Below are 27,034 nucleotides of genomic sequence, written 5' to 3' on the forward strand. Positions count from 1 at the left end.
TTTAGGATCTTATACGTTTCAATCAGATCCCCCCTCAATCTTCTAAATTCCAACGAGTACAAGCCCAGTTCATCCATTCTTTCTTCATATGAAAGTCATGCCATCCCAGGAATCAATCTGGTGAACCTTCTCTGTACTCCCTCTATGGCAAGGATGTCTTTCCTCAGATTAGGGGACCAAAACTGCACACAATACTCCAGGTGTGGTCTCACCAAGGCCTTGTACAACTGCAGTAGTACCTCCCTGCTCCTGTACTCAAATCCTCTCGCTATAAATGCCAGCATACCATTCGCCTTTTTCACCGCCTGCTGTACCTGCATGCCCACTTTCAATGACTGGTGTATAATGACACCCAGGTCACGTTGCACCTCCCCTTTTCCTAATCGACCACCATTCAGATAATAATCTGTTTTCCTATTTTTGCCACCAAAGTGGATAACTTCACATTTATCCACATTAAATTTCATCTGCCATGAATTTGTCCACTCACCCAACCTATCCAAGTCACCCTGCATCCTCTTAGCATCCTCCTCACAGCTAACACTGCCACCCAGCTTCGTGTCATCCGCAAACTTGGAGATGCTGCATTTAATTCCCTCATCCAAGTCATTAATATATATTGTAAACAACTGGGGTCCCAGCACTGAGCCTTGCGGTACCCCACTAGTCACCGCCTGCCATTCTGAAAAGGTCCCGTTTATTCCTACTCTTTGCTTCCTGTCTGCTAACCAACTCTCCACCCACACCAATACCTTACCCCCAATACCGTGTGCTTTAAGTTTGCACACTAATCTCCTGTGTGGGACCTTGTCAAAAGCCTTCTGAAAATCCAAATATACCACATCCACTGGTTCTCCCCTATCCACTCTACTAGTTACATCCTCAAAAAATTCTATGAGATTCGTCAGACATGATTTTCCTTTCACAAATCCATGCTGACTTTGTCCGATCATTTCACCGCTTTCCAAATGTGCTGTTATCACATCCTTGATAACTGACTCCAGCAGTTTCCCCACCACCGACGTTAGGCTAATGGGTCTATAATTCCCCAGTTTCTCTCTCCCTCCTTTTTTAAAAAGTGGAGTTACATTAGCCACCCTCCAATCCTCAGGAACTAGTCCAGAATCTAACGAGTTTTGAAAAATTATCACTAATACATCCACTATTTCTTGGGCTACTTCCTTAAGCACCCTGGGATGCAGACCATCTGGCCCTGGGGATTTATCTGCCTTCAATCCCTTCAATTTACCTAACACCACTTCCCTACTAACATGTATTTCGCTCAGTTCCTCCATCTCACTGGACCCTCTGTCCCCTACTATTTCTGGAATGGCAGATATTAGTCACCATTAGCATTGTCGAACAAACCCCTCATAACATAATGTTCTGAAATGTGTCTGGTTGTGGTGTTCTCAACACTCATAGAATGAATCTAGTGTTTTCAGTTGTTCACTTGCTAAATTTGATGAACCAATAAGGAAATTTTTCTGTAAGTAGCAGAAGCCTGTTTATTGCAGACCAAATTCATTGAAACGGGTTCCAAATATCAAGGAAAAGATGGTAGATGTAAGTGACTAGCGATCATATCAAACCTCTAAAATGTCTTTCAGCCTCTGAAGATTCATGGAGTACAGGTGCATACAGGTGCAGACGAAAGGCAGGTCATTCTTGACCTGCATATCAGGTAATTGATTCCTTATTCAATTCCACTTTCCTGGTTAAGCTCCAATGGAAAAGATATTTTCATGTAAAGTGTGTGCTGGCCAATCATATTCATAAATTATTAGACAACTCCTGCTTGAAATACCAATCCAGTGGTCTCACGTTGCCCTCTAAAGTCCCTCTATGCTCATGGTTGTTTTCTGTAATAATCAGGCCATGAAACATAACCTCATTTTTAAAAGCTTATTCTAGGGCTCTGTCATTATTACTGAGGGAGGGAATAGGACAGTCAGGAGAGAGAACCTGTCCAACTCCTCCTCATTTCCCAACCTTCCCCCATTTTTTTACCCAAAGCCCTAACTTCCTAGTGAGGACCCAACTAATTCTTCTGTTATCCTAATTCCATTTGCAATCACACTACCTTTCAACTGCTGTGGACACATTGGGTGCAGTGAAGTGTAAGTGAAAATTTGTATGGCATTACTTCACTGACACATGATATAATACAATTATTATGTTTCTATAACTCCATATGCAGGAAACAATTCACCTGTGATTTAAATTTATTTGTACTTTGGCTAGGTAACCTGCGTAAATTCTGGTTTCTTTCATTTACCAATGTCATTGGAATATTGATTGGAAAATTTGTTTTTGGTTTTCCAGAATATTTTTAAAGGTGAGGCTGATGATTAACAGTTTTGGACTGTACTTTCATTGGTGTCAGTTGAGCTTTTTTCTGAGCTCTTTCTAACTTAATATGAAACAGTTTACCTGACAAATGGTAGTGGCCACTAGATGGCCCACTGGAATAATAATTGGTGGAGTTCTGAAACTGGGAAGCTTCAGATATGCTTATCTCCACAGGTGGGAAATCAATGTTGTTTCTAGATTGTACACCAACTCATTAGGAATGGGAAGTTAATTGTCTACCAATTATTAACCTTGCTCACCAAGTGACACAGAAGCACCTGGCTATAATATGTGTGGATGAAATGATAATGAAGACGTGGAACGCATATGGAGGCTGGGAGAGGGAGAGACAAAGACTTTGGAAGATAAATAATTTTAATCAGAATAATTGCCTCTTTGTGATCATTGTTTAACTCCAAGAATAATCTCTTGGTACTGGTAGGAATTAATTGTTGAGCCATTATTGTTCCTGGGTGCTGGTGCCAGGTTCAATTCAAAAGAGAATTTATTTCCTTTGTTTTAGCCACACATGTACTATTGACGTTGTTCATGAAACAACTTCTGCTTTAAACAGTGAAAGTGGGTGTGTACTGTACTTCCAAATCTCAAGATCATAGGGAATCTATGATGTGAATGATAATGGGATGGTTGGCAATGTTACTGTCATGAATGGATATAACCATGTTTAAACCATTAACTGGATACCCATGTATCTGATGTCAAAAACATCACATAACAATATACTTCAGATACTAGAAATCTGATTTAAGCTAGAAAATGCTGGACGTATTCAGCTAGTCAGGCACTTTCTGTGGAGAGAGAAAAACTGTCAGTGTTTCAAAGGAATGATCTTTCTGAATAGTCCTGATGCAAAGTTCATTGATCTGAAACACTAAACCCGCTTTTCTGTCCACAAATGTCACCTGACCTATTGAGCATTTTCTGTAAATTCTGTTTTCTTTGAGGTTTTCCCCCATGTGGGTGGGCAAAAATATTCAATCCATTAAGAAGGCAAAGTAATGCTTATATATTTATTGACCTTCCCGAAGTGCTTGTGGCTAGGGAATATGTAGCACACCAAAAGCAGGAATAGCTGTTTCAAAATGGAGGAAACAAACTATGTTGATTGCTAAGTGACAGTGGTGAAGCACCATAGAATCTTTGGCTGGTGAGTTGGCACATTGAAGCATTTCTGTAGATACTGGGATGAGGTGTAGAGACAATGGCACTTTTTAAACAAATTTGGCAAGTAAGACTCTTCAATTGTGTTATATATTAGAAATAGCCCAAGTATGCATACCACACATTATTGCTTTGCAACATTCTCTACAGTTATTGCTTGAGCAAAGTGTTGTGCAAAATTACTACACTTGTTTTCATAAACTATATACAGAGGGCACCAAGGTTTCATATTGGTTAGCACGACACTATTATTGGTGTTGGAATTTGGAGTTCAATTCTGGCATCCTCTATAAGCAAGTTTGTACATTCCTTTCCGTGTGTGAGTGGGTTTCCTCTGGGTGCTCTGGTTTCCTCCCACAGTCCAAAGATGTACTGGTTAGTCGGTCAATTGGTCATTGTAAATTGTCCTGTGATTAGGCTGGGGTTAAATCGCTGGGTTTCTGGGTGGTGCAGCTCAGTGGGCCGGAAGGGCCTGTTCCATGCTGTATCCCAAAATAAAATAAATAACATCTGAAAAATTAGTTCAGTCTCATTTTTAAATATTTAACCATTGTACATAGAACATAGAATAGTACAGGCCCTTTGGCCCACGATATTGTGCTGACCTTTTAACCTGCTCCAAGATCAATCAAACCTTTACCTCCCTCGTAACCTTCCATTTTTTCCTTTCAACCATGCACATATCGAGGAGTCTCTTAAATGTCTTTAGTGTATCTGCCTCTACTACCACACCTCTCAGCATGTTTCATCCCGCTTCCAACCCCCCCCCCCCCATACTTCTCCAAACACTGTAGAATTATGCCCTCTGGTATTTCCACCCTGGGGAAAAAGTCTCCAGCTATCCACTCTATCCATGCCTCTTACCATCTTATACACCTCTATCAAGCCACCTTTCATCCTCCTTCACTCTAGAGAGAAAAGCCCTAACTTGTTCAACTTTTCCTCATGAGACATGCTGTCTAATCCATGTAGCATCTTGGTAAATCTGCTCTGCACCCTCTCTAAAGCTTCCTATAATGAGTTGACCAGAACTGAGCACGATACTCCCAAGTGTGGTCTAGCCAGGGTTTTATAGAGATGCAACATTACCTCATGGCTATTGAACTCAATCCCCCCAACTAATGAAGGCCAACACACCACACGCCTTCTTAACAATCCTATCAACTTGTGTGGCAGCTTTGAGGGATCTATGGACGTGGACCCCAAGATCCCCCTGTTCCTCCACTCTGCTAAGAACCCTGCCATTAACCCTGTACCCTATCTTCATTCGGCCTTCCAAAGTGTACCACTTCACACTTTTCCATGTTGAACTCCATCTGCTAGCTCACAGCCCAGTTCTGCATCCTGTCAATGTCCCTTTGTAACCTACAACAACTCTCCACACTACCCATAACTGTCACAACCACGGATTCAGCAGTGCAGTCGATATGGTAATTGCGCTTGTGAATTTAGCTAATTATTATTTAATCATGATAGTATTTAGAAACAAAGAAAACCTACAGCACCATACAGGCCCTTCGGCCCACAAAGCTATGCCGAACATGTCCTTACCTTGGAATTTATCTAGGGTTACCTATAGCCCTCTATTTTTCTAAGCTCCATGTACCTATCGAAAAGTCTGTGAAAAGACCCTATCGTATCCGCCTCCACTGCTGTTGCCAGCAGCCCATTCCACGCACTCACCACTCTCTGTGTAAAAAAAAAACTTAACCCTGACATCTCCTCTGTACCTACTTCCAAGCACCTTAGAACTGTGCCCTCTCATGCTAGCCATTTCAGCCCTGGGAAAAAGCCTCTGCCTATCCACATGATCAATGTCTCTCATCATCTTATACACCTCTATAAGGTCATCTCTCATCCTCTGTCGCTCCAAGGAAAACAGGCCAAGTTCACTCAACCTATTCTCATTAGGCATGCTCCCCAATCCAGGCAACATCCTTATAAATCTCCTCTGCACCCTTTCTATGGTTTCCAAATCCTTCCTGTAGTGAGGCGACCAGAACTGAGCACAGTACTCCACGTGGGGTCTGACCAGGGTCCTATATAGCTGCAACATTACCTCTCGGCTCCTAAACTCAATCCCACGATTGATGAAGGCCAATGCACCGTATGCCTTCTTAACAACAGAGTCAACCTGCGCAGCAGCTTTGAGTGTCCTATGGACTCAGACTCCAAGATCCCTCTGATCCTCCACACTGCCAAGAGTCTTACCATTAATACTATATTCTGCCATTATATTTGACCTACCAAAATGAACCACTTCACACTTATCTGGGTTGAACTCCATCTGCCACTTCTCAGCCCAGTTTTGCATCCTATCAATGTCCCACTGCAACCTCTGACAGCCCTCCACACTATCCACAACACCCCCAACCTTTGTGTCGTCAGCAAATTCCCAATCATATTTAACTCCATACTTGTCGTTGTAGTGCTTGTGGAGACTTGGATGGAGCACAGTAACACTTCGCTGCCTGCTTGCTTGTCTCCTACCTGACCAATGAATCTCACGGCCAAGGTCAGCTGCCCTCTCTCTGCTGGGTCCATCCTTGTGTGGTCGAGACTTGCTGTCACCCGGTTTGGATATGGTCCAAGTGTGGAGTGAGAGACTCTGAAGCGAGTCAATAGTTCACAAAACTTTAATACGAACAGTGTTAAAGGGAAAATAAAATAATAAACGTTAGCCCAAACAGGGCCGTTAACTAAAATTCTCAAATGGGAAATGAAGCCTACGCTGCGGCTGAAAAGAAAATCTAAACATCAAACGAATACCGCTAGTCTTCAGAATCAGTTGATTTGAAAGTTCAGTTTCTCAGGGAAGGCCGAAAGCAAACAGGCAGCGAAGAGTTGCTGTGCTCCATCCAAGTCTCGACAAGCACTACAACGACAAGTATGGAGTAAAATACTATCACGATTAAATAATAATTAGCTGACACATGCAAATAAACAAGCACAATTGCTGTATCTACTGCGCTGCTGAATCCGTGGTAGTGACAACAACACCACCAATCTTCATACCAGCATGTAACAAGACTTGCCTATATTAATTGTGGTTACTTGCTAAAGCTAGGCTGGGTTGGCCTTGTTGCACAACTGTCATTATGTGATCCCTCAGTGTACGCTAAACTTACAGAGGGGGCTTTCTCTTTCCACTGTGATCCTTGTATTTAGTGGTACTTACTCACTCCAAGGTTAAGTAACAGAAAGACCATAAGACAAAGGAGCAGAAGTCGGCCATTCGCCCATCGAGTCTGCTCCGCCATTTTATCATGAGCTGATCCATTCTCCCATTTAGTCCCACTCCCCCACCTTCTCACCATAACCTTTGATGCCCTGGCTACTCAGATACCTATCAATCTCTGCCTTAAATACACCCAATGACTTGGCCTCCACTGCCACCCGTGGCAACAAATTCCATAGATTCACCACCCTCTGACTAAAAAAATTTCTTCGCATTTCTGTTCTGAATGGGCGCCCTTCAATCCTTAAGTCATACCCTCTCGTACTAGACTCCCCCACCATGGGAAACAACTTTGCCACGTCCACTCTGGCCGTGCCTTTCCAACATTCTTCTAAACTCCATGGAGTACAGTCCAAGAGTGGTCAAACGTTCCTCATATGTTAACCCTCTCATTCCCGGAATCATTCTAGTGAATCTTCTCTGAACCCTCTCCAACGTCAGCACATCCTTTCTTAAATAAGGAGCCCAAAACTGCACATAGTACTCCATGTGAAGTCTTACCAGTGCCTTATAGAGCCTCAACATCACATCCCTGCTCCTATACTCTATTCCTCTAGAAATGAATGCCAACATTGCATTCACCTTCTTCACCACTGACTCAACCTGGAGGTTAACCTTAAGGATATCCTGCACGAGGATTCCCAAGTCCCATTGCATCTCAGAACTTTGAATTCTCTCCCAATTTAAATAATAGTCTGCCGGTTTATTTCTTCTACCAAAGTGCGTAACCATATACTTTCCAACATTGTATTTCATTTGCCACTTCTTTGCCCATTCTCCCAATCTATCCAAGTCTCTCTGCAGACTCTCTGTTTCCTCAGCACTACCAGCCCTTCCACCTATCTTTGTATTATCAGCAAACTTAGCCACAAAGCCCTCTATTCCATAATCCAAATCGTTGATGTACAATGTAGAAAGAAGCGGCCCCAACATGGACCCCTGTAGAACACCATTGGTAACTGGTAGCCAACCAGAATGGGATCCCTTTATTCCCACTCTCTGTTTCCTGCCAATCAGCCAACGCTCTATCCACGTATGTAACTTTCCCGTAATTCCATGGGCTCTTGTTTAGCAGCCTCATGTGTGGCACCTTGTCAAAGGCCTTCTGAAAATCCAAATACACAGCATCCCCTGCATCTCCCTTGCCTAGCCTACTTGTAATTTCCTCAAAAAATTGCAATAGGTTTGTCAGGCAGGATTTTCCTTTAAGGAATCCATGCTGAGTTCTGCCTATCTAGTCATATGCCTCCAGGTACCCTGTAACCTCATCCTTGACAATTGACTCCAACAACTTCCCAACCACCGATGTCAAACTAACAGGTCTATAATTTCCTTTTTGCTTCCTTGCCCCCTTCTTAAATAGCAGAGTGACATTTGCAATCTTCCAGTCCTCCGGAACCATGCCAGAATCTATCGACTTTTGAAAGATCATCGCTAATGCCTCCGCAATCTCCACAGCTACTTCCTTCAGAACATGCGGGTGCATTCCATCTGGTCCGGGAGATTTATCTACCCTTCGACTATTTTGCCCGACGCTGGCCCCCTAGGCCTGAGTCGACGTAGTAGTAGTAGTAGTAGACTATTCAGCTTCCTGAGTACTTTCTCTGTCGTAATTGAGACTGCGCACACTTCTCTTCCCTGACACTCTTGAGTGTCCGGTATACTGCTGATGTCTTCCTCAGTGAAGACTGATGCAAAATACTCATTCAGTTCCTCCACCATCTCCTTATCTCCCATTACAATTTATCCAGTATCATTTTCTATCGGCCCTATATCTACCCTCACCTGTCTTTTACTCTTTATATACTTGAAAAAGCTTTCAGTATCCTCTTTGATATTATTTGCTAACTTCCTTTCATAGTTCATCTTTTCCCTCTTAATGACTTTCTTAGTTTCCTTTTGTAAGCTTTTAAAAACTTCCCAATCCTCTGTCTTCCCACTAATTTTTGCTTCCTTGTATGCCCTCTCCTTTGCTTTAACTTTGGCTTTGACTTCTCTTGTCAGCCACGGTTGCATCCTTTTTCCATTAGAAAATTTCTTCTTTTTTGGAATACATCTGTCTTGCACCTTCCTCACTTCTTGCATAAACTCCAGCCACTGCTGCTCTGCCGTCCTTCCCACTAGTTTCCCTTTCCAGTCAACTTTGGGCAGTTCCTCTCTCATGCCACTGTAATTTCCTTTACTCCACTGAAACACCGACACATCAGATTTCGGCTTCTCTTTTTCAAATCTCACAGTGAACTCAATCATGTTATGATCACTGCCTCCTAAGGGTTCCTTCACCTCAACCTCTCTAATCACCTCTGGTTCATTACACAATACTCAATCCAGTACAGCCGATCCCCTGGTGGGCTCAACAACAAGTTGTTCTAAAAAGCCATCTCGTAGACGTTCTACAAATTCTCTCTCTTGAGATCCAGTGCCGGCCTGATTTTCCCACTCCACTCACATGTTAAGATCCCCCACAATTACCATAACACTGCCCTTCTGACAAGCCTTTTCTATTTCCAGTTGTAATTTGTAGTCCACATCACTGCAGCTGTTAGGAGGCCTATAAATAACTGCCATCAGGGTCCCTTTACCCCTGCGATTTCTTAGCTCAACCCATAAAGATTCTGCACCTTCTGATCCTATGTCACCTCTTTTTAATGATTTAATATCATTTCTTACCAATAAAGCCATGCCTCCCCCTCTGCCTACCTGACTATCCTTCCAATACACCGTGTATCCTTGGACGTTCAGCTCTCAGAGACATGCATCCTTTAGCCAGGTCTCAGTGATGGCCACAATATCATACCTGCCAATCTGTAGCTGTACAACAAGATCATCCACCTTATTCCTTATGCTGCGTGCATTTAAGTATAACATCTTACGTCCAGTATTTGGTACTTTTTGCTTTGATTGCACTGCAACTCATCCCAATGGCTGCAAATTTGCCCCATCACCTGTCTGTCTTTCCTGACATCTTTATTGCTCACTATCTTAGATTTATTTCTGTTTTCCCCCTCCTCTGCTCTATCATTCCGGTTCCCATCCCCCTGCCAAATTAGTTTAAACCCTCCCTAACAGCTTTATTAAACTTTCCTGCCAGGAAGCAGCTCAGAACCCTACAATCCTTTAGTGTATGCATTAGCTTAAGCTGAAATTGCCACATGACTTTGTGGGGAACTGAGGAAGAACCAGTTCCACTGATCTGAGCAGTCTCATTGCTGACCTTTCTCATGCACTGGAGAGATAATACTAGATAGCAGTATTTGGCTCCTCAATGATGGGAAAGGAAATACAAATGTTTGTGCTAATTAGCGTACGTTTTACTTGTTTCTCCATGTAAACAGCAGCATTAACCTGGAAGATACTAGCGGTGGAGATGTTAAGGATCTTGGTGCCTGCTGCGAATTAGGCCTTGCTGTTGTTACACATCAGTTGAAAACCAGGATAAATTTTGTACTGACCTGGTGACTGTAGATGCAACACACACAAAATGCTGGAGGAACTCAGCAGGTCAGGCAGCATCTATGGAAATGAATAAACAGTTGACGTTTCAGGCTGAGACCCTTATTCAGGACTGGAAAGGAAGAGGGAAGATGCCAGAATAAAAAGATGGGGACTAGCTAGAAGGTGATGGGTGAAGCCAGGTGGGTGGGAAAGATAAAGGGCTGGAGAAAAAGGAATCTGATAGAAGGCGAGAGTGGACCATTGAGAGGTGATAGGCAGGTGGGGAGAAGAGTTGTAAGACCAGAATGGAGAATAGGAATGAAAAAAAAAGAAAAAGACAAAAAAAATACTGAAAGGAGAAATCGATGTACCTGCCATCACGTTAGAGCACCTGATACAATAGACAACAGCAGCAGATTCACTGGTGTAGAGTTGCCTCAGCTGGAAGGACAGTTTGGGACCCTGAATGGAGGTTGGGAGGAGGTGAATGTACAGGTGTAGCATTTCTGCTTGCAGGGATGAGTGTCAGGAGGGAGATTAGTGGCGAGGGACAAATGGACAAGAGAATCATGGAGGCAGTGATCCCTGCGGAGAGTTGGGGAGAGATAAGGGTGTGTTTGGTGGTAGGATCCTGTTGAAGATGGTGGAGGTTGTGGAGAATGATTTGTTGGATGTGGAGGTTCATGAGGTGGCAGGTGAGGACAAGAGGGACTCTATCACTGTTAAGGCAGTGGGAAGATGGGGTGAGCGTGGATGTCCAGGAAATAAAGGAGATTCAGGTGAGGGCAGCATCAATAGTGGAGGAAGGGAAATCCCATTCTTTGAAGGAGGAGGAGATCTCTGATGTCCTGGAAAGGAAAGCCTCATCCTGGGAACAGATGTGGCAGAGCTGAAGGAACTGAGAAAAGAGAATGGCAGTTTTACAGGAGACAGTGGTAAGAGAGTCAAGATAGATGTGGGAATCAGTAGGTTTATTAAAAAATGTTGGTAGACAGTTTGTCTCCAGAGATGGAAACAAAGATTGAGAAAGGGGAGAGAGGTGTCAGAAATGGACCAAGTGAATTTAAGAGCAGTGTGGAAGATGGAGGCAAAATTGATGAAATTGGCGAGCTCAGCATGGGTGCATGAAGCAGCACCAATGCAGTCGTCAATGTAGGTACAGTTAGGCTTGGCAATTTGTAGCTGGGTGTGCCACTGTTTGCAGATATGGTTAATGATACACTAGTTCTCAGCAATGAAATATAGTATCCAAATAACTATAAAATATAGTATCCAAATAAATCTCCATCAATAACTGCAACCTTCACTTGGCAACTTGTTGCTTGAACCTAAACAGCTTGTATCAGTAGGCTGCACCAAAAAGATATAATAAAATACTGCAACAAAAACATCCGAAGTCTGTTTTATACCTCAAGCTTATCTTGACCCTGTGCAAAACAGGCTTTACAGTGAGGGTGGTACTGAGGTTGGAACAATGTTTCAGTGCATAAACCATGAAGTTGCACACTTGTTCATTTCATTATTTTGATATTCATCGGAAGCATCACCGAGCTGGTGCAAGAGGTGTGCAAACACACAAGTGACTGGCGCAAAATCTTGCCAAAGGAGCTAAGTTGAAACTTGCAAAAGACCAGATTACTTCTAACATAAAAGCTTGCTATGGATCACAAAATCTTCCTATTGCTGAACCTCTTTAGACCAATCTGTAGCTTTATTCAACTTCCGAGTTTTATTTCATAGTGGGAGGTTCAATGATACTTTTCTGCGCAATGTTCTGAGCAGCCGCAGCAATTCACTATATGCCACTGGGTGCAAGGTCAGTTTTTTTTTTAAAAGTCATATTTCTCCCCAAAGCAATAGGCACTCCTTTTGTCACTTCTACAATGTTGCATGGAAACCACTGTAGAGGTACAAGAAGAAAGCTAGGATTGCTTAGACAGAGCATGGAAATGATCAGCTAAATGGCCTTCTGTGTTATGCACTTCAGCTGTAGAGATAAACTGTGGCTTTGATTGTATATGAACCAGGATTGCAAGTGTATCTGTGTCTGCAGTGCTGGGAATGGGCTGCACTAAATATTACAATTTGAGGACCAATTCTAATTCACCTCTGCTCTTTGGGTTTAGAAAACCCTAGCTGACTGGCTGCCAGCAGCAGAATCTAGCCAGTCAAAAGCATTTGAACTTGCTTAAAGGGTTAGTTACTTTACTTCTGTGAAATGTGCACTGACTGGAAGGAGCAGCTCTGAGTGCTCATTCTGGTGTTGGAAATCAGAATGTCCTGAAAGAGAAGATGATAGAAAAATGGGTACAAAGCACTTCTGGAATTGCGGCAGCACAAGATGCCTAGACTCCACAAATGTACAATAAAAGGGTGACCTATTCTTTACTCCAGGGACAACTGACACCTGTTGGTAAGATTAAGTTTAGAGACACAGTGCCAGTGCTCTGCAAGTATTTTTTTAGTTTGGTAAATGCCTCTTCCATGATAGCTTGGAAGAATTAATGAAGAGGTGAACCAGGCAGTAACAGAATGATTCATCCCAACGTGCTGTATGTTCCAGGCTAATGTAGAGATCTCGTCAGTTGATTGTGCTCTCTATCCACACATGCAGCCTGATCTGTGTATTTTTAGTGCTTTCTGTTTTTATTACAGTGGAGAACTGGGCAAATAGCTCATCTGGGATAGTCGAGTAGAAGTGGCAGGTGGAGAAAGGGCTTCCCGGTTGATGCCTCCTCCTCATGAGGCAGACTTGCTCATCTGGACCTGCTCCTATCACTGCACCAACTTATCATTTGAAATAACAAATAGTGTGCTGAAAAAGGAATAATTGTACATCAGGAAAAACGTTTTCAAAATGCTCAAAGTACTCATAGGAGTGAAAGATGGGTTTTGAAAATCCAAACTAAGCTACAGATTTAAGGCTTCACAGCATGTTGGGGTGCCCCAATGACATGAAAGTAACTACTGAAATGCAGGGCTTCTTCCATATTGCAGAATTTGTCCCAGGTTTGATGTATGTATTTCAACATCTTATGTGGTCTATCACACAAGGAACATGGAGAAGTAAATGAATAAATGTTTTTTTAATGTAACCAGGTTTAGAGAGTTTTATTTAAATAGATTGAACTTGTGCAAATGCTTTTATGTGAAATTAGTTTCTTGCTTTTTCTGATACAGTCTTCCAACACTATCTCTGTCTTACTATTTGAGATTGCTATGGTCTCTATTGGTGCTGCTTGATATTAGGGCTTTGCTGGTTGTGACTTAGCCAAGTTTTCCTTCAAGCAGTCTGGCCAAAGCAAATCTGCTGGTGGTTTTGGCCATGAGTTACCAGCTACTCTTTGATATGACTGTGAACACATAGACAAATTCATGATCACATGTCACCCTCACTTCACTAGCTGACAACTCCAAATTGATATTTAATTTGGCCTTTAAATAAACCAAAAACACCAGTTTGCCAATACACTGTGCACACTGAGATTCTCTAAAATGGGGTTTCCTCTGTTGTCTTTCCTCTGTAGTTACATTGGTGACTGTGAAATCAATGTTGAAGTAAAGAAGTATTTCTGCAAAGCTGGAGTGAATGGTATCCAGGTAGGTCATTTGATGGGAAAGAGGAAGCTCAGTTGCCTTTGTAAATCTGTACCTACTAAGTTAGAGCATCCTTGTTGCAAATAACACTTGAAACGGATTATGATTCCATTTTAAAATGCCATACTCAGTGCCACAGCAGACAAATGCACTGTCATGTGTGAATCTGAAAGGTTCCATGTTCACCCCTTAGTATCTGTTCTGATCACTGATGACAACTGGCATAGTAGTGATAGTACTGGATCACATGTCTAAGTGCCCAGGTCAGACAGAGGCAAAATTGGTCAAAGTCCCCATCTGGAATTTTTTGATGGAAAGTATGTGGTTATGGTGTTGAATCAGATTTTCTAGTAATGGGTTCCAGTAGATGGGAAGCACTAGAGCTTAAGGCCTTGCAATGGTACCTCTTAGATTTAAAAATTACTAACATGACAAGATTAAACTATGGAAATCACTATTACAATTTCACCAGTGGATAATATCAGCATCTGGAGGTTTGCTAGATATTACTGAATGATTTGACAGTTCAAGAGCTGGTAGTTAAAATGGTTTAACTGACAAGGACATAATAAGCCCTTGATTTTTGACTGTTGACTGTTACATCACTATTAGCTGAAGCAGCTTCAAACTGCTCCTGGATCAAACCTTTCCTAAACATTGGTGTATCTAGGTAGGTTGATCGGTCAGCACCTGGATTCTTTACTTTTCCAGCTAAAGGAAAAATGAAGAAGGTCTGTATAAAATATAGAAAATCAACTTATGAAATAAAACTGAGTTTTGCACTGTTTCACAGTGAATATTTTCTTTAAAATGAAGCAAATTGAAGCTATTTTTTCATCTCAAGAAATGTTTCATGTTGATGACCATACACAGCACTACATGAACGGCCAAGAGTAGGGCACCAATTTGTCTGTTTGTGGGTGTGGACAAGGAAACTCAGACCTACATTGGAGCAAGCACCAGCAAGCCCTGCACAGGGATATCAGGTGCAAATATGTTTGTGCCTCACTTAAAAAAAAAATTGCTAATTATACAGACAGCGTCTAATACTGTGACACTGTAATTTCCTTTGGAATCAATAAAATATCTATCTAATAAAATTATGGCAAGAGCAAAATGCACTGTTTGCAGTCTGCCACCAGCAGGTAACGCGCAGCCAATTTGCACAAACAGGCAATCTGCAGCCATCCAGATGCACCAGCGGCCAATTTGCAGCCAACCCTCCTAGAAAGCAAGCATCATCTGGGTTGTAGGAGTAAGTGGATGAGACAGTATGGTGTCAGCCACTGTGACAAAATGGCTGGTTTTACGCCAGGTTATGAGAATATTGGACTCAGAATTAGGTCAATGATAGGGCAAAGAAACAAGCTACAGAAATAGAAAAAGCCACGGAGTTGAGGTAACAGAATTGGGAATGAGGGGAACAGATGGGCACAGTTGACTTGAGCCACGGTCCCTATATAAGTATTGAAGTGTGGCTTCAGAAGGAGAATCAGTGGTATTAAAGCATAATCTTGCTGCAATGGCTGCTGTTATATTAGCCACCTGTTCAACGCAGCTGTTCCATAAGAGGCAAGCTTGGGGAACAAACTGCTGGCCAATTTCCGTATTCTTGGCTGTGATTCTGCACCATGAGTGATAGATGTCTTCTGTGCAAGCTCAGAGCCATTGATTCTTTCAGTTACTGACGTTTGTCTATCTTCCCCACAGCTCCATGGAATGCTTCGAGTGATTCTTGAGCCCTTAATTGGAGACATGCCATTGGTGGGAGCAGTGACCTTGTTCTTCATCCGACGCCCAGTAAGGAAATTGTTGTAGAAGGAAAAAAACAGCTACTGTAACAGAAGAGGAGGGATTAGAAAAAATTGATTTGAGATTGATCCTGCAAATGATTTTGGGCTCTTCTCTACAGGAATGTTGAGTCATATTTAATGCCTTCAGCCAGAATCCAACAGGATGTGTTATAACTTATTTTATTAAATTGCTTCGTAAGACCGTTTGAGCTGCTGACTTTGTCAGTGTGTGTCATATTTTTCAGGTTTTCCTTGGAACTTCCTAGGTGATAGTAGTGTTGGTATCAGAGCTATATTATAGTTGAGTTGCTATTGCTTGTGATCTATCTTTGACCTTTGCTTCTTGACTGCAGGGAGAAATTCATTGGTTCATCAGTTTAACTGATAGAGCAGTACTTGTTTTTTTAAATGAGAGATGTAGATCAAAATATGTTTTAAACCAAAATGAATAAGACATTATGAGCCTATACAAATTTGATTGGCATGTTAGTTTTAGAGTCACAGGTCTGACACTGAGTGCAGAATGACACCTCTAGTGTCTTAAATTAAAGCTGATATTCTGAAAGTGATTGAGAAACTTGGTGTCCTTTCAGGTGCTGGAGATTAACTGGACAGGTCTTACCAACCTGCTGGATATTCCAGGGCTGAGGTAATGATTTTTATAGGATCCAAATGAAAAATAAAGCCAAAGTATTTGTAAGATTTTTTCCCCAAGGACAATATGAAACTATTTTAAGTTCTAGAAGTTTATCAGCTTCTTAGAATGAACAATATGTAACTGAGTAAGATCAATGTATGTTGAAAAATGTAACTAATAATACAATTTCACAAATATACAAGATTTAATTGAATGATTTAATGAGGACCTATTTGTTTTGGTAAAGGAGAGATGAGGGCCATATGGAGAATACGGTAAATAAATATTTCTCATATTTTCTTCTGGCACTGAGAAGGCCACCTGGTCCATTGATCTATGCTAGCTCTCGAAGCAATAATAATAAAAAAGTACTTTATTGATCCCGAATGGGAAATTCTTTTGTTACGGCAGCAACATTTAAAAACACATTTAGCGGTGTGCAGACTTAACTAATAATAAAGTACAGAATAATAATATACACAATAATTTACCAATGTGCCATTAATCCCATCCTCCCATTTACTTCTGTATAAACTATTATTCCCCCATTTTACCATCAATTCTCCCCCCCCCACCCCTCCCCCCAGATTCTACCATTCACCTACACATGGGACAATTTGCAGTGGTCAATTAACCCACCACCCACCCGTCTTTAGTATGTAGGAGGAAACTAGAGCACTGGGAAGAAGCCCACACGGTCACAAGGAGAACGTGCAAACTCCACACAGACAGCTCAGGAGGTCGGGATTGAACATGGTCTTTGAAGCTGTGAAGTAGCTGCACCACTGTCCAGAAAACAATGTGTCTGAAAACATTTCCAGGGAGCATCTAAAACACTTGATGAGCCATGATTACTATTCATGAACCTGATCTCTAGTTAAATTCACCTTTGAGTAACTAAGCATTATATTGTAGATCAGCCTGCTTTAAAATTAACAGTTCCCCTTTAGTTTTGTAATTTTGTAGTGAAATCCTCAAAGACACTCTCTCTTTATCTCCCACTCTCTTCCCTATTACTCTATAAACCTTGCTGCCTCTTTTTTTCACTTGAACAGTTCAAAGTCTGACACCATACTTATGGACACCATTGCCTCTTTCTTGGTGTTGCCAAACCGGATTACCTGCCCTCTTGTTGCAGATTTGCACGTGGCTGAACTCCGTTCTCCTTTGCCTCGGGTATGTATCATGACATCAAATCATGACCAACAAAGTCATTTTCTGTAAAGTAATTACTCCAAAATCAGTTGGTGCATTTTTAGTGGTGTGTTTGCCATGAAATCACCTGTTCAGACACTGTTGAGATCAACAATATATTAAGCCACTTAGTAATAATATCATGCTGGCTAATTATAGAGGCATGGAAGTAGTTTGAACTTTTTAGAGTTATAAAACAAGGGTGGAGTTTCATTTTACTACCTTAGGAGTGAAGCATTTCAAGGATCAACTTCATTTGTCATATACATTTACATGTATTAAGAATTTGCTGTAGTGTGTTGGTCAGGGCGCGGCATGCAACAAAAAACAACAACATACAACAATTATAAAGAATTATAATTTATTTTGTATATAAAAGCTAATAAAGTTGGTGGTTAAAAATTGTTATGGAATAAAATTTAGTTAAATAAACAAATACAGTGGATTTTAGGTAATTGGGACACATCAGAACCATTACAATTTGGTCCAGTTAAGCAGCTGCCCCAATTAACAGAAGTTTCATGGAAATAGTTTAAAAAGGTATAAAAAAGACAAACTGAGTAACAAATTATGAATTTAAATGAAAAAACAGAACAAATCAGAACACTAACAATACTACTGCAGTGCTATAAAACTATATTAGTTCCTAATACTTACCGACGGAGGAGTATATCCGTGGCACATTCTTTTGACTGCAAACGAACAAAATGAGTGCGGACACCTAGTACAGATAATGGACTGCCTTCATACAATACTGTTGACAGTTGTATCCTTCAAATCTTCATTTTCATTATAACATTCAAGATGATTGTCAATACCTTCAAATTTTTGTAGTTTCTAACTTATTGAAGTAGTGAAATCATTTCATTTTCACTCTCAACCATTTCTGGCATCTCCACTCCTGAATGCTTGAAGCCACAGTGAGCAAAATAGTTTTAAATTGTCTTACTGCTTATTTCTCGCCAACTATAAGTGACAAAAATCACTGCTTTTCAAACACAAACACACACAACTGATGCTATTTTAAAAACTGTTTGCTCGAAGCACGGTGTTGTGTCTAACAAGCGCACAAATGTGGGCGACTGACACTTGTTAGAAACTGTTTGGCAACAGCCTCCTTCCGCAATTAAGCAGCATGGTGTCCCAAATAAACAAAGGGAATCCCGGATATTTTCTAGATTAGCTTTATTCTTCAAGAGTTGTCCCAAATAAATGGTTGCCCTGATTAACTGATATGCCAATTAACTGGAATCCACTGTGCCAGTATATATTTATAATGTAAGCTGCATTATAAAAAGCGGTTTTAAGTGTTTACAGTGCAGTGCAGTGATGGGGTAATAGATAGAGTAGGGTGTTGGGGGGGTGTGCTGGTTGATAAGATTAACTGTTTGTGGGAAGAAACTTTCAAGATTGCATGAAGATATTGTTTTAATGGCCCTAAACATTTTCCAGAAGGGAGCCTTTCAAAAAGGCAGTTTGCAGGATAGGCATTGTCAGCAGTGAGTTTTTCCTGCTCGCTTCTTTGTCCTGGACATATGCAAGTCCTGTATTGATGGTAGACTGCAGCCAATAACCTTTTCTGCTTACCTGACAGTTCTCTGTAGTTTTTGTACGCTGTGAGAGGATACTGCACCAAACCAGACAGTAATGTCTGATGTGAGGATGCTCTCTATGATGGCAGTGGAGAGTTGTACTGGCATGTTCTGGGGAAGATGGAATTTTACCAACTGCCACAGGAAGTACATTCTCTGCTGATTCTTTTGTTTTATGAAGGAGATATGGTTCTCCCATGAGGTCCTGCAAAATAATGATGCCCAGGAATCTGAATGTTGAAACAGTGCTAACTGTCGAGTTGTCGATGATGAGTTGGTGCAGAGGAGACACATTTTTCCTGATGTTGTTATACATCTCCATGGTTTTGAGAGCATTTAGCTCCAAGTTGTTGTGATTACACCAGGGTATTAGCTTGTTTACTTCCTTCCTGGTGGTACTTGGTTTCATTCCCCCCTTCCCCCTACCAGGTGATTGGTCCTATGACTGTAGTGTTGTCTGCAAACTTTATCAGCTTAACAGATTTACTGAAGATGCAGTCATTGGTGTATTGAGAAAATAGGAGAGGGGAGAGGACACACCCCTGTGGCACTCCAGTGCTGACTGAGTGGGATGTGGAGATATGCTTGCGTAGGCCCACGTATTGCAGACTGTCAGAGAGGAAGTTTGTGATCCACCTCCAGGTGGGACCTAGTAGATTAAGTTTGGTGAGTTTTTCTTGCAGAAGCTCAGGGTATTGAAGGCTGAACTGAAATCAACAAAGAGAATCCTGACATGTGTACCAGAGGAGCTAATGTGTATGAAGTCTAGACCGATATTAACAGCATCATCTAGTGCTCTGTTGGTTCTGTAGGTGGACTGCAGCAGATCTAGAAAGTTTTGAGTTCAGGATTTGAGAAATGACATGATCAACTTTCAAAAGTTTTCATCTTGACTGATGTGAGTGCAACTGGCCTGTAATCATTGAGTCCAGTGATCTTTGATTTTGTGGAGACTGGAATGGTAACAGATTTTTTGAAACATGCTGGAACAGTGCATAGTTTGAGAGACTGATTGAAAATGTCAGCAAAGACTGAGGCAGCTGGTTAATGCAGTGTTTGTGGATGGCAGGGGAGACAGAGTTAGGGCAAGCAGCCTTCTTGATATTTTGCTTCCTTACCACCTCTCTTCCTTGACAACAAAGGGTGTGGGACATTTGTTGGTGATCTGGCTGAATGGACAAAAGAGGGGGATCTTTGAATGGAGGGTAACTGTGAAGTCAAACAGCCGTGATCTGTCAAAGTGATCTTGAAGTGTGATCTGAGTCGAATTTCAGATGGTAGAACAAGCTCACCTTTGTTGTGTTGATTTCAATAGGATGAAGGTTAGTTCCATGAAAGGTGACCAGTCCACTCTGCCACCTTACTGTCTAGGCAATGATGATAGGATTCCTTCTCCTTTATTTTACTTTTTAATTGGTCTTATTTAATAGAAGGAATGTTCCAATGTATATGAATGTCAGAAAACTGAAGTGTAAATAACTTATCCAGAAATTAATCCCAGGTTGCTGACACAACTAGAAATGGAGAAATCCCAGCAATGTTGCATTGTTTTTGAACTGAATTATTTAATATAGTTGACACCAGGTGCAAGGTCTAACTAGCTGCCTGTACTCAGTTAATCAACATGCCAGATACAGTAATCCAGTAGTTTGGTAAGAGGGATTTAAATATATGCTTTTAATTTTAGGGAATAGTGCGGATCCACCTAATTGAAGCAGCATGCCTGGAGTCAAAAGATACGTATGTCAAAGGAATCATCAAAGGAAAATCTGATCCATATGCAATTGTACGAGTGGGCACACAGACATTCATGAGCAAGACCATCAGTGAGTCTGTGAATCCCAAGTGGAATGAAATGTATGAGGTGGGTGAATTTCATTGTGGTTTCATCCTCTTTAACAGTACAATTCCTGCACTTCTCAGGGCCTGGTAAGGCAGTTCTGCCACGTAATGATTGTAGGAAGCTAAGATTAAGATCAGAACTCAATGCCAGAATTCCCAACTGGCACCAAATTATCAGATAAATACTCACCATTCTTAGGTCTTCCTAGTGTGGCATCACAACAATTCCTGGCTCCTGCCCGGTCAGGTGGGAACCTTTAGGTATGCCAGAAATCCATTGTATAATGACTTTATCACACAAGTATCGCAACAGCCAATCTGTAGGCAGCCACCAGAGATTCTAATAGACATGGAAGGTGAATACTTGTAAACAAGAAATTCTGCAGATACTGAAAACCCAGAGATGCTGCCTGACCTGCTGAGTTCCTCCAGCATTTTGGGTGAATACATCTCATACCTTAAGTGAGAAAGTTCTATTTTTCAAATAAATACAAAATCTTTTCCTAGCAGCCATTAGAAAATAGAACCATTACATTACAGCTAGGATGACAGGTAACTTGATGGAGGTGTACTGCAGATCGAGTGCAGCTCCACAGGCCTTCCAGCTCACAATGATGTGCCACCTTTTAGCCTACTCTGAGATCAATCTAACCCTTCCCTCCTATATAGCCCCTTTTTTCTATCACCTATGTGTCTATCTAAGAGTTTCTTAAATACCCCTAATGTGTCTGCCTCTACCTCCACCCTGGTAGCACGCTCCACACACTGAACCACACTCTGTGTAAAGAACTTACCTCTAAGTGTTCCTCCAATCACTTTAAAATTATGTCTCCTGGTGTTAGCCATTTCCGGCCTGGAAAAATGTTTCTAGCTATCCACTCGATCTGCAGTACACCTCCATCAAGTTACCTGTCATCCTAGCTTGCTCAACCTATCCTCATAAGACATGCTGTCTAATCCAGGCAGCATCCTGGTAAATCTCTGCATTTTTCTAAAACTTCTACATCCTTCCTATAATGAAGTGACCAGAACCGAGCACAATATTCTAAGTGTGGTCTGAGTAGCTTTATAGAGCTGCAACATTACCTTGTGACTCTTGAGCTCAATACTCTGAGTAATGAAGGCCAACACACTAGTACTGTCCAAAGGTCTTAGGCACATATATGTAGCTAGGGTGCTTAAGACTTTTGCATAGTACTGTTGTAATTTTATGTATTGCACTGTACTACTGCCGCAAACAAAAAAAAATTCATGATGTATGTGACTGATGATGTGGGCCTCTTGTGGACTGAGAAAGGGAGCGGGGAGGGAGTGGGAAGCACCAGAAAGACATTCTGTAATGATCAATAATCAGATGACTGATTTACCTTTGGGATCATCTTTGGTCCTATCTTTGAAATTATCTCTGACTCATCTTTGGAATCAGATGACTTTGCCTGGTGCCTCAGGGTTGGGTGTGTCTGTACCCATGCCACCCCCTATCCTGGTATTTCTTAACTGCCACCTGCCCCACAATCCTCCCGCAGTGTTCCACCCTCAACATTCCAAATCCTTTCCTCTCACCAATGTTTTTCCCACTACTGAAGTAAGACTCACTGGTCTGTAGGTCCCAGCGTTATTCCTACTCCCTTTCCTGAACAAAGGAACAGCACTTGCCACCCTCCAGTCTTCTGGTACTACTCCTGTGGCCAGTGAGGGTGCAAAGATCATCTCCAAATGCACAGACATCTCTTCCCTTGCTTCCTGTAGTTAACCTGGGGAATGTTAATTCTAATGTTTTTCAAAATTCCAGCACTTCCTTTTTTCTAACATTGACATGTTCTAGCATATGCGCTGTTGTACACTGTCCTCATGAATGTCAATGTCCCTCTCACTGGCGAATACTGAAGCGAAGTATTCATTAAGGACCTTCCTTACCTCCTCTGACTCCAGGCACACGCTTCCTCTTCCATCCCTGATCGATCCTACCCTCACTCTAGTCATCCTCCTGTTCTTAAGATACATGTAGAACGCCTTGGGGTTTTTTCTAATCTTACTCACCAAGACCTTCCTGTGCCTTCTTCTAGCTCTCCTAAATCCATTCTTCAGCTCCTTTCTGCCAACCTGTTATATCCCAAGAGCCCTGTCTGGTCCTTGCTTCCTGAACCTTAAGTATGCTTTTTCCTTCCTCTTGACTAAATGTTCCCCATCTCTTGTCAGCTATGGTTCCTTCATCCTACCATCCTTTCCCAGCTTCAATGGGAACCCCATGGAAGTGCTCCCTAAGCAGCCTCCACATTTCCATTGTTGCTTTCCCTGTGTACATCCGTTCCCAGGTCCCTGTCTAACGCCATTATAATTTGCCCTCCTCCAATTAAATACTTTCCCATACTGTCTGCTCTTATTCCTCTTTAAGGCTATGGTAAAGGTCAGGGATTTGTGGTCACTGTCACCAAAATGCTGACCTACAGAGCGACCTGTTACCTGACCAGGTTCATAGAGTATGAGGATATACCCCAAACATCATGAACACTAGTGATTTGCTAATCAACAGTACGTATACAAGATTCCCCCAGTACAGCATTTATTTTTCCTCTTGCACTAGTAGTCAATAAAATAGCAGTGTCCACTATTAAATACAAAATTAACAAAACCTGTATTTTCTCAGTCACATGGTTGAATGAGCACCTTGCTTTCCAACTCAAGATGTCAGCAATATGGTAGAAATATGTTCAGCTTTAGACAGAAGAGGATACATTTATTTTATTTTCCCATTTTAATGAACTATACCACATGAAAAATCATTCATATATTTTCAGATTCTTTCAAATAGAAGCAACGTGCTTTTTGAAAGTTATTCGCCAGGCAGGATCAAAGTAATACTGTGCTAGACATTACAGTCTTGGAACAAATTGCTTTGAGAAAATGTCAGACTTCCAAGAGATAGAGAATTGGAAATCTCAAAACTAATTTTACTGTATCTTGTGTGCCTACTTTCTGACCTGTTCTCTGTATCCCACAGGTGATTGTCCACGAAGTTCCTGGTCAGCTGTTTGAAATTGAGATGTTCGATAAAGATCCAGATCAGGATGACTTCTTGGGCAGGTGAGAGCTCTGTGTATGTTTGTGTATAGACACATCCACTGTCTGTGTTGTATATGAGGCTGTGTACACAGACACAAGTTCAGTAGTGATCTGCATACAAGTATACATCAGTGTACCTTATGTTTATAGGAGTGCGAGTATGTGTGTGTGGGCTTTATAAAATAGAACAGTACAGCACAGTGCAGGTCCTTCAACCCATGATGTTATACCAACCTTTTGATCTAATCTAATGCTTCCCTCCTGCATAGCCCTCCATTTTTCTATCATCCATATGCCTATGTAAAGTTTCTTAAATGTTCCTAATGTATCTGCCTCCACACCACTCCTGACAGGGCATTCTGCACACCCTCCACTCTCTGTAAAAAGCTTACCTCTGACATTTCCCCTGTACTTTCCTCCAATCACTTCATATTTGCCTTTGCCTGTTGTTGCGTGAATGAAATCACCAGAGAGAGAGTTACTGGTAGATACAAAGCAGCTTCTTTATTCGACAAAACAAGATATCGCAGGCATCATATGGAGACGCTTTCGGTGGAAAGGTCTGCTGACCCAGTGTGGAGCTCGATATTTATTTGCTAAACACAAAGGGCAATCCATATTTACAAAGTTATAGATAATGCTGTCTTTGAAACTACATGCAAACTTCACACCTTCTGGTTCACATTCATCCCACCGTCCCCAGCAGCGTCTAGACTGGTATTCACAGCTTTTAGGAAATGCATTGTTACAAACTAAATCCACAGTACATTGTCAAGGAACAGAAGACTGGTGGCCAAAGCCATTTGCTAAATGTAAATAACCTAAACCCAAAAATCACTCTAACATTGCCACTCTGGGAAAACGTCTCAAGCTTTCCACTTTATATATGCCTGTTATCATCTTGTGCACCTCTGTCAAGTCACCTCTCATCTTCCCTCACCCCAAAGAGAAAAAGCCCTAGCTTGCTCAATCTATCCTCATGACGTGCTCTCTAGGCAATATCCTGATAAATCTCCTCTGCAGCCTCTCTAATAACTTTTACATTTCATAATTTGTGCCCACAAGGAATGACAGTTTCTCAGGCTGAGGCAGGTCTAACATGAGAATTGAGGCCTATGTGTTACTAGTTAAAGGGGACCTTGCCTGAGTCACTACTGGGGAAGCCATCTTGGAAAATAAGGACCTGGAAATAGAAACAGTAGACCATTCAGCCCCTCATTCCTCTCCATTTAACAAATTTATAGCAAATCTAACATTTTAATTCCGATTCCCATTCTGACATGTTGGTCCATGGCTTCCTCTTATACCATGACGAGGCCACCCTCAGGGTGGAGGAGCAACACCTTATATTCTGTCTGGGTAGCCTCTAACCTGATTGCATGAATATTGATTTCTTCTTACAGGTTAAAAAGAATCCCTCCCTTCTTTTTCTATTCCCCACTCTGGCCTCTTACCTCTCCTCATCTACCTATCTCCTTCCCCAGGTCCCCTCCTCCCTCCCTTCCTTTCTTCTATGGTCCACTCTCTTCTCCTATATGATTCCTTCCTCTCCAACCCTTTATCTTTACCACACATCTGGCTTCACCTATCATCTTCTGGCTGTCCCTTCTTCCTCTCACGTGACCCCCCCCCCACCTTTTTTATTCTGGAGTCTTTCCCCTTCCTCTCCAGTCCTGAAGGGTCTTAGCCTAAAATGTTGACTGTTTATTGATTTGAATGAATGCTGTCTGATGTGCTGAGTTTCTCCAGCATTTTTTGTGTGTTGCTTAGGATTTCTAGCATCTGCAGAATCTTTTGTGTTTGTGATCTTCTACTTGGCAGCCTGGTTCCTGCACTAACTTCATAAATCTTGATTGATTTCAATATCTAATACCTACCTATTTCTCTCTTGAATATGCTCAATGACTAAGCCTTCACAGCCCTCCTGGGCAGTGAATTCAAAAGATACACCGCCACCTGGGAGAAGAAATTTCTTACTGCTTTTTTGAATGGCTGATCACTAACTGTAAGACTCTGACCCTTAAGGCTGATTTATACTTCTGCGTCAACTCGACGCTGTAACCTACGCAAGTGGCCTACACGCGTTGTGAGCATTTATACTTGTGTTGGTGTGTCTGCGTCACTCTGCAATTCGCACACGTCACGCATGTGCACACACCTGCCCGTGCAAGGCTTCATGGTCATGGTAGTCTTTCTCAGGGTAAACAAGGAGCGAGCGCCTTTTTTTGTAAAAGCGCAATGTGTCCATAATTTTGGAGGTCTGTAAAGCTTTATGGAAAGCATTGCAGCCAGAGTTCCTTCCCTGCCCTTCCGTCGCCCAGTGGGAAGCTATTGCAGCGTAGGAGGAAATGCAATGCTACCAAGCGTACCAATCATAGCTGTTGCGGTCTGCGTTGCCGCGACACACAGTTACATTTTGGGAGAGGTGCGTGTCAGGCTACGGCGTAGGGATCTGCGTAGGCACTGCATAGGGTTCACGGCTACGCTGTACCTACAGCGTCGAGTTGACACAGAAGTATAAATCAGCCTTTAGTGCCACACGCTCCAGCAGGAGAAACATCACAGAGTCATAGAACACCACAGCACAGAAGCAGGCCCTTCAGCTGAACCATTGAACTGCCTATTCCCATCAACCTGCACCAGGACCATAGCCCTCCACATCCATGTTCCTATCCAAATTTCTCTTAAATGTTGAAATCAAACCCTCATCCACCACTCATGCTGGCAGCTCATTCCACACTCTCACCACCCTCTGAGTGAAGAAGCGTCCCCCTCATGTTCCCCATAAACATTTCACCTTTCACCCTTGACTCATGACCTCTAGTTGTAGACCAATCACAAACAAGAGAAAATCTGCAGATGCTGGAAATCCAAGCAACACACACAAAATGCTGGAGGAACTTAGTAGGCCAGATAGCATCTACGGAAAAGAGTACAGTCGACGTTTCAGGCTGAGGCCCTTCGGCAGGACTGGAGAAAAAAAGAGTAGAGTTAAAATGTGGGGGTAGGGGAGGGAAAAGCACAAGGTGATAAGTGAAACTGGGAGGAGGAGGGGTGAAGTAAAGAGCTGGGAAGTTGATTGTCTCACCCAACCTCAGTGGAAAAAGCC

The 27,034-nt window shown here is 42.0% G+C and overlaps 1 protein-coding gene across 1 annotated transcript in view; it reads left to right on the forward strand.

The window, feature by feature from the left end:
• esyt1a (extended synaptotagmin-like protein 1a) overlaps positions 1-27,034 on the forward strand; it is a 146,919-nt gene that overhangs the window by 75,706 nt on the left and 44,179 nt on the right. The window contains exons 4-10 of the mRNA XM_072249614.1: positions 1,611-1,684; positions 13,735-13,807; positions 15,515-15,604; positions 16,191-16,246; positions 17,290-17,410; positions 20,708-20,884; positions 23,864-23,946. Of these exons, the coding sequence (XP_072105715.1) occupies positions 1,611-1,684; positions 13,735-13,807; positions 15,515-15,604; positions 16,191-16,246; positions 17,290-17,410; positions 20,708-20,884; positions 23,864-23,946 (674 nt within the window). The remainder of the gene's footprint in view (positions 1-1,610; positions 1,685-13,734; positions 13,808-15,514; positions 15,605-16,190; positions 16,247-17,289; positions 17,411-20,707; positions 20,885-23,863; positions 23,947-27,034) is intronic.

Source organism: Mobula birostris, chromosome X (genome assembly GCF_030028105.1).
Source record: "Mobula birostris isolate sMobBir1 chromosome X, sMobBir1.hap1, whole genome shotgun sequence".
NCBI classification, from domain to species: Eukaryota; Metazoa; Chordata; class Chondrichthyes; order Myliobatiformes; family Myliobatidae; genus Mobula; species Mobula birostris.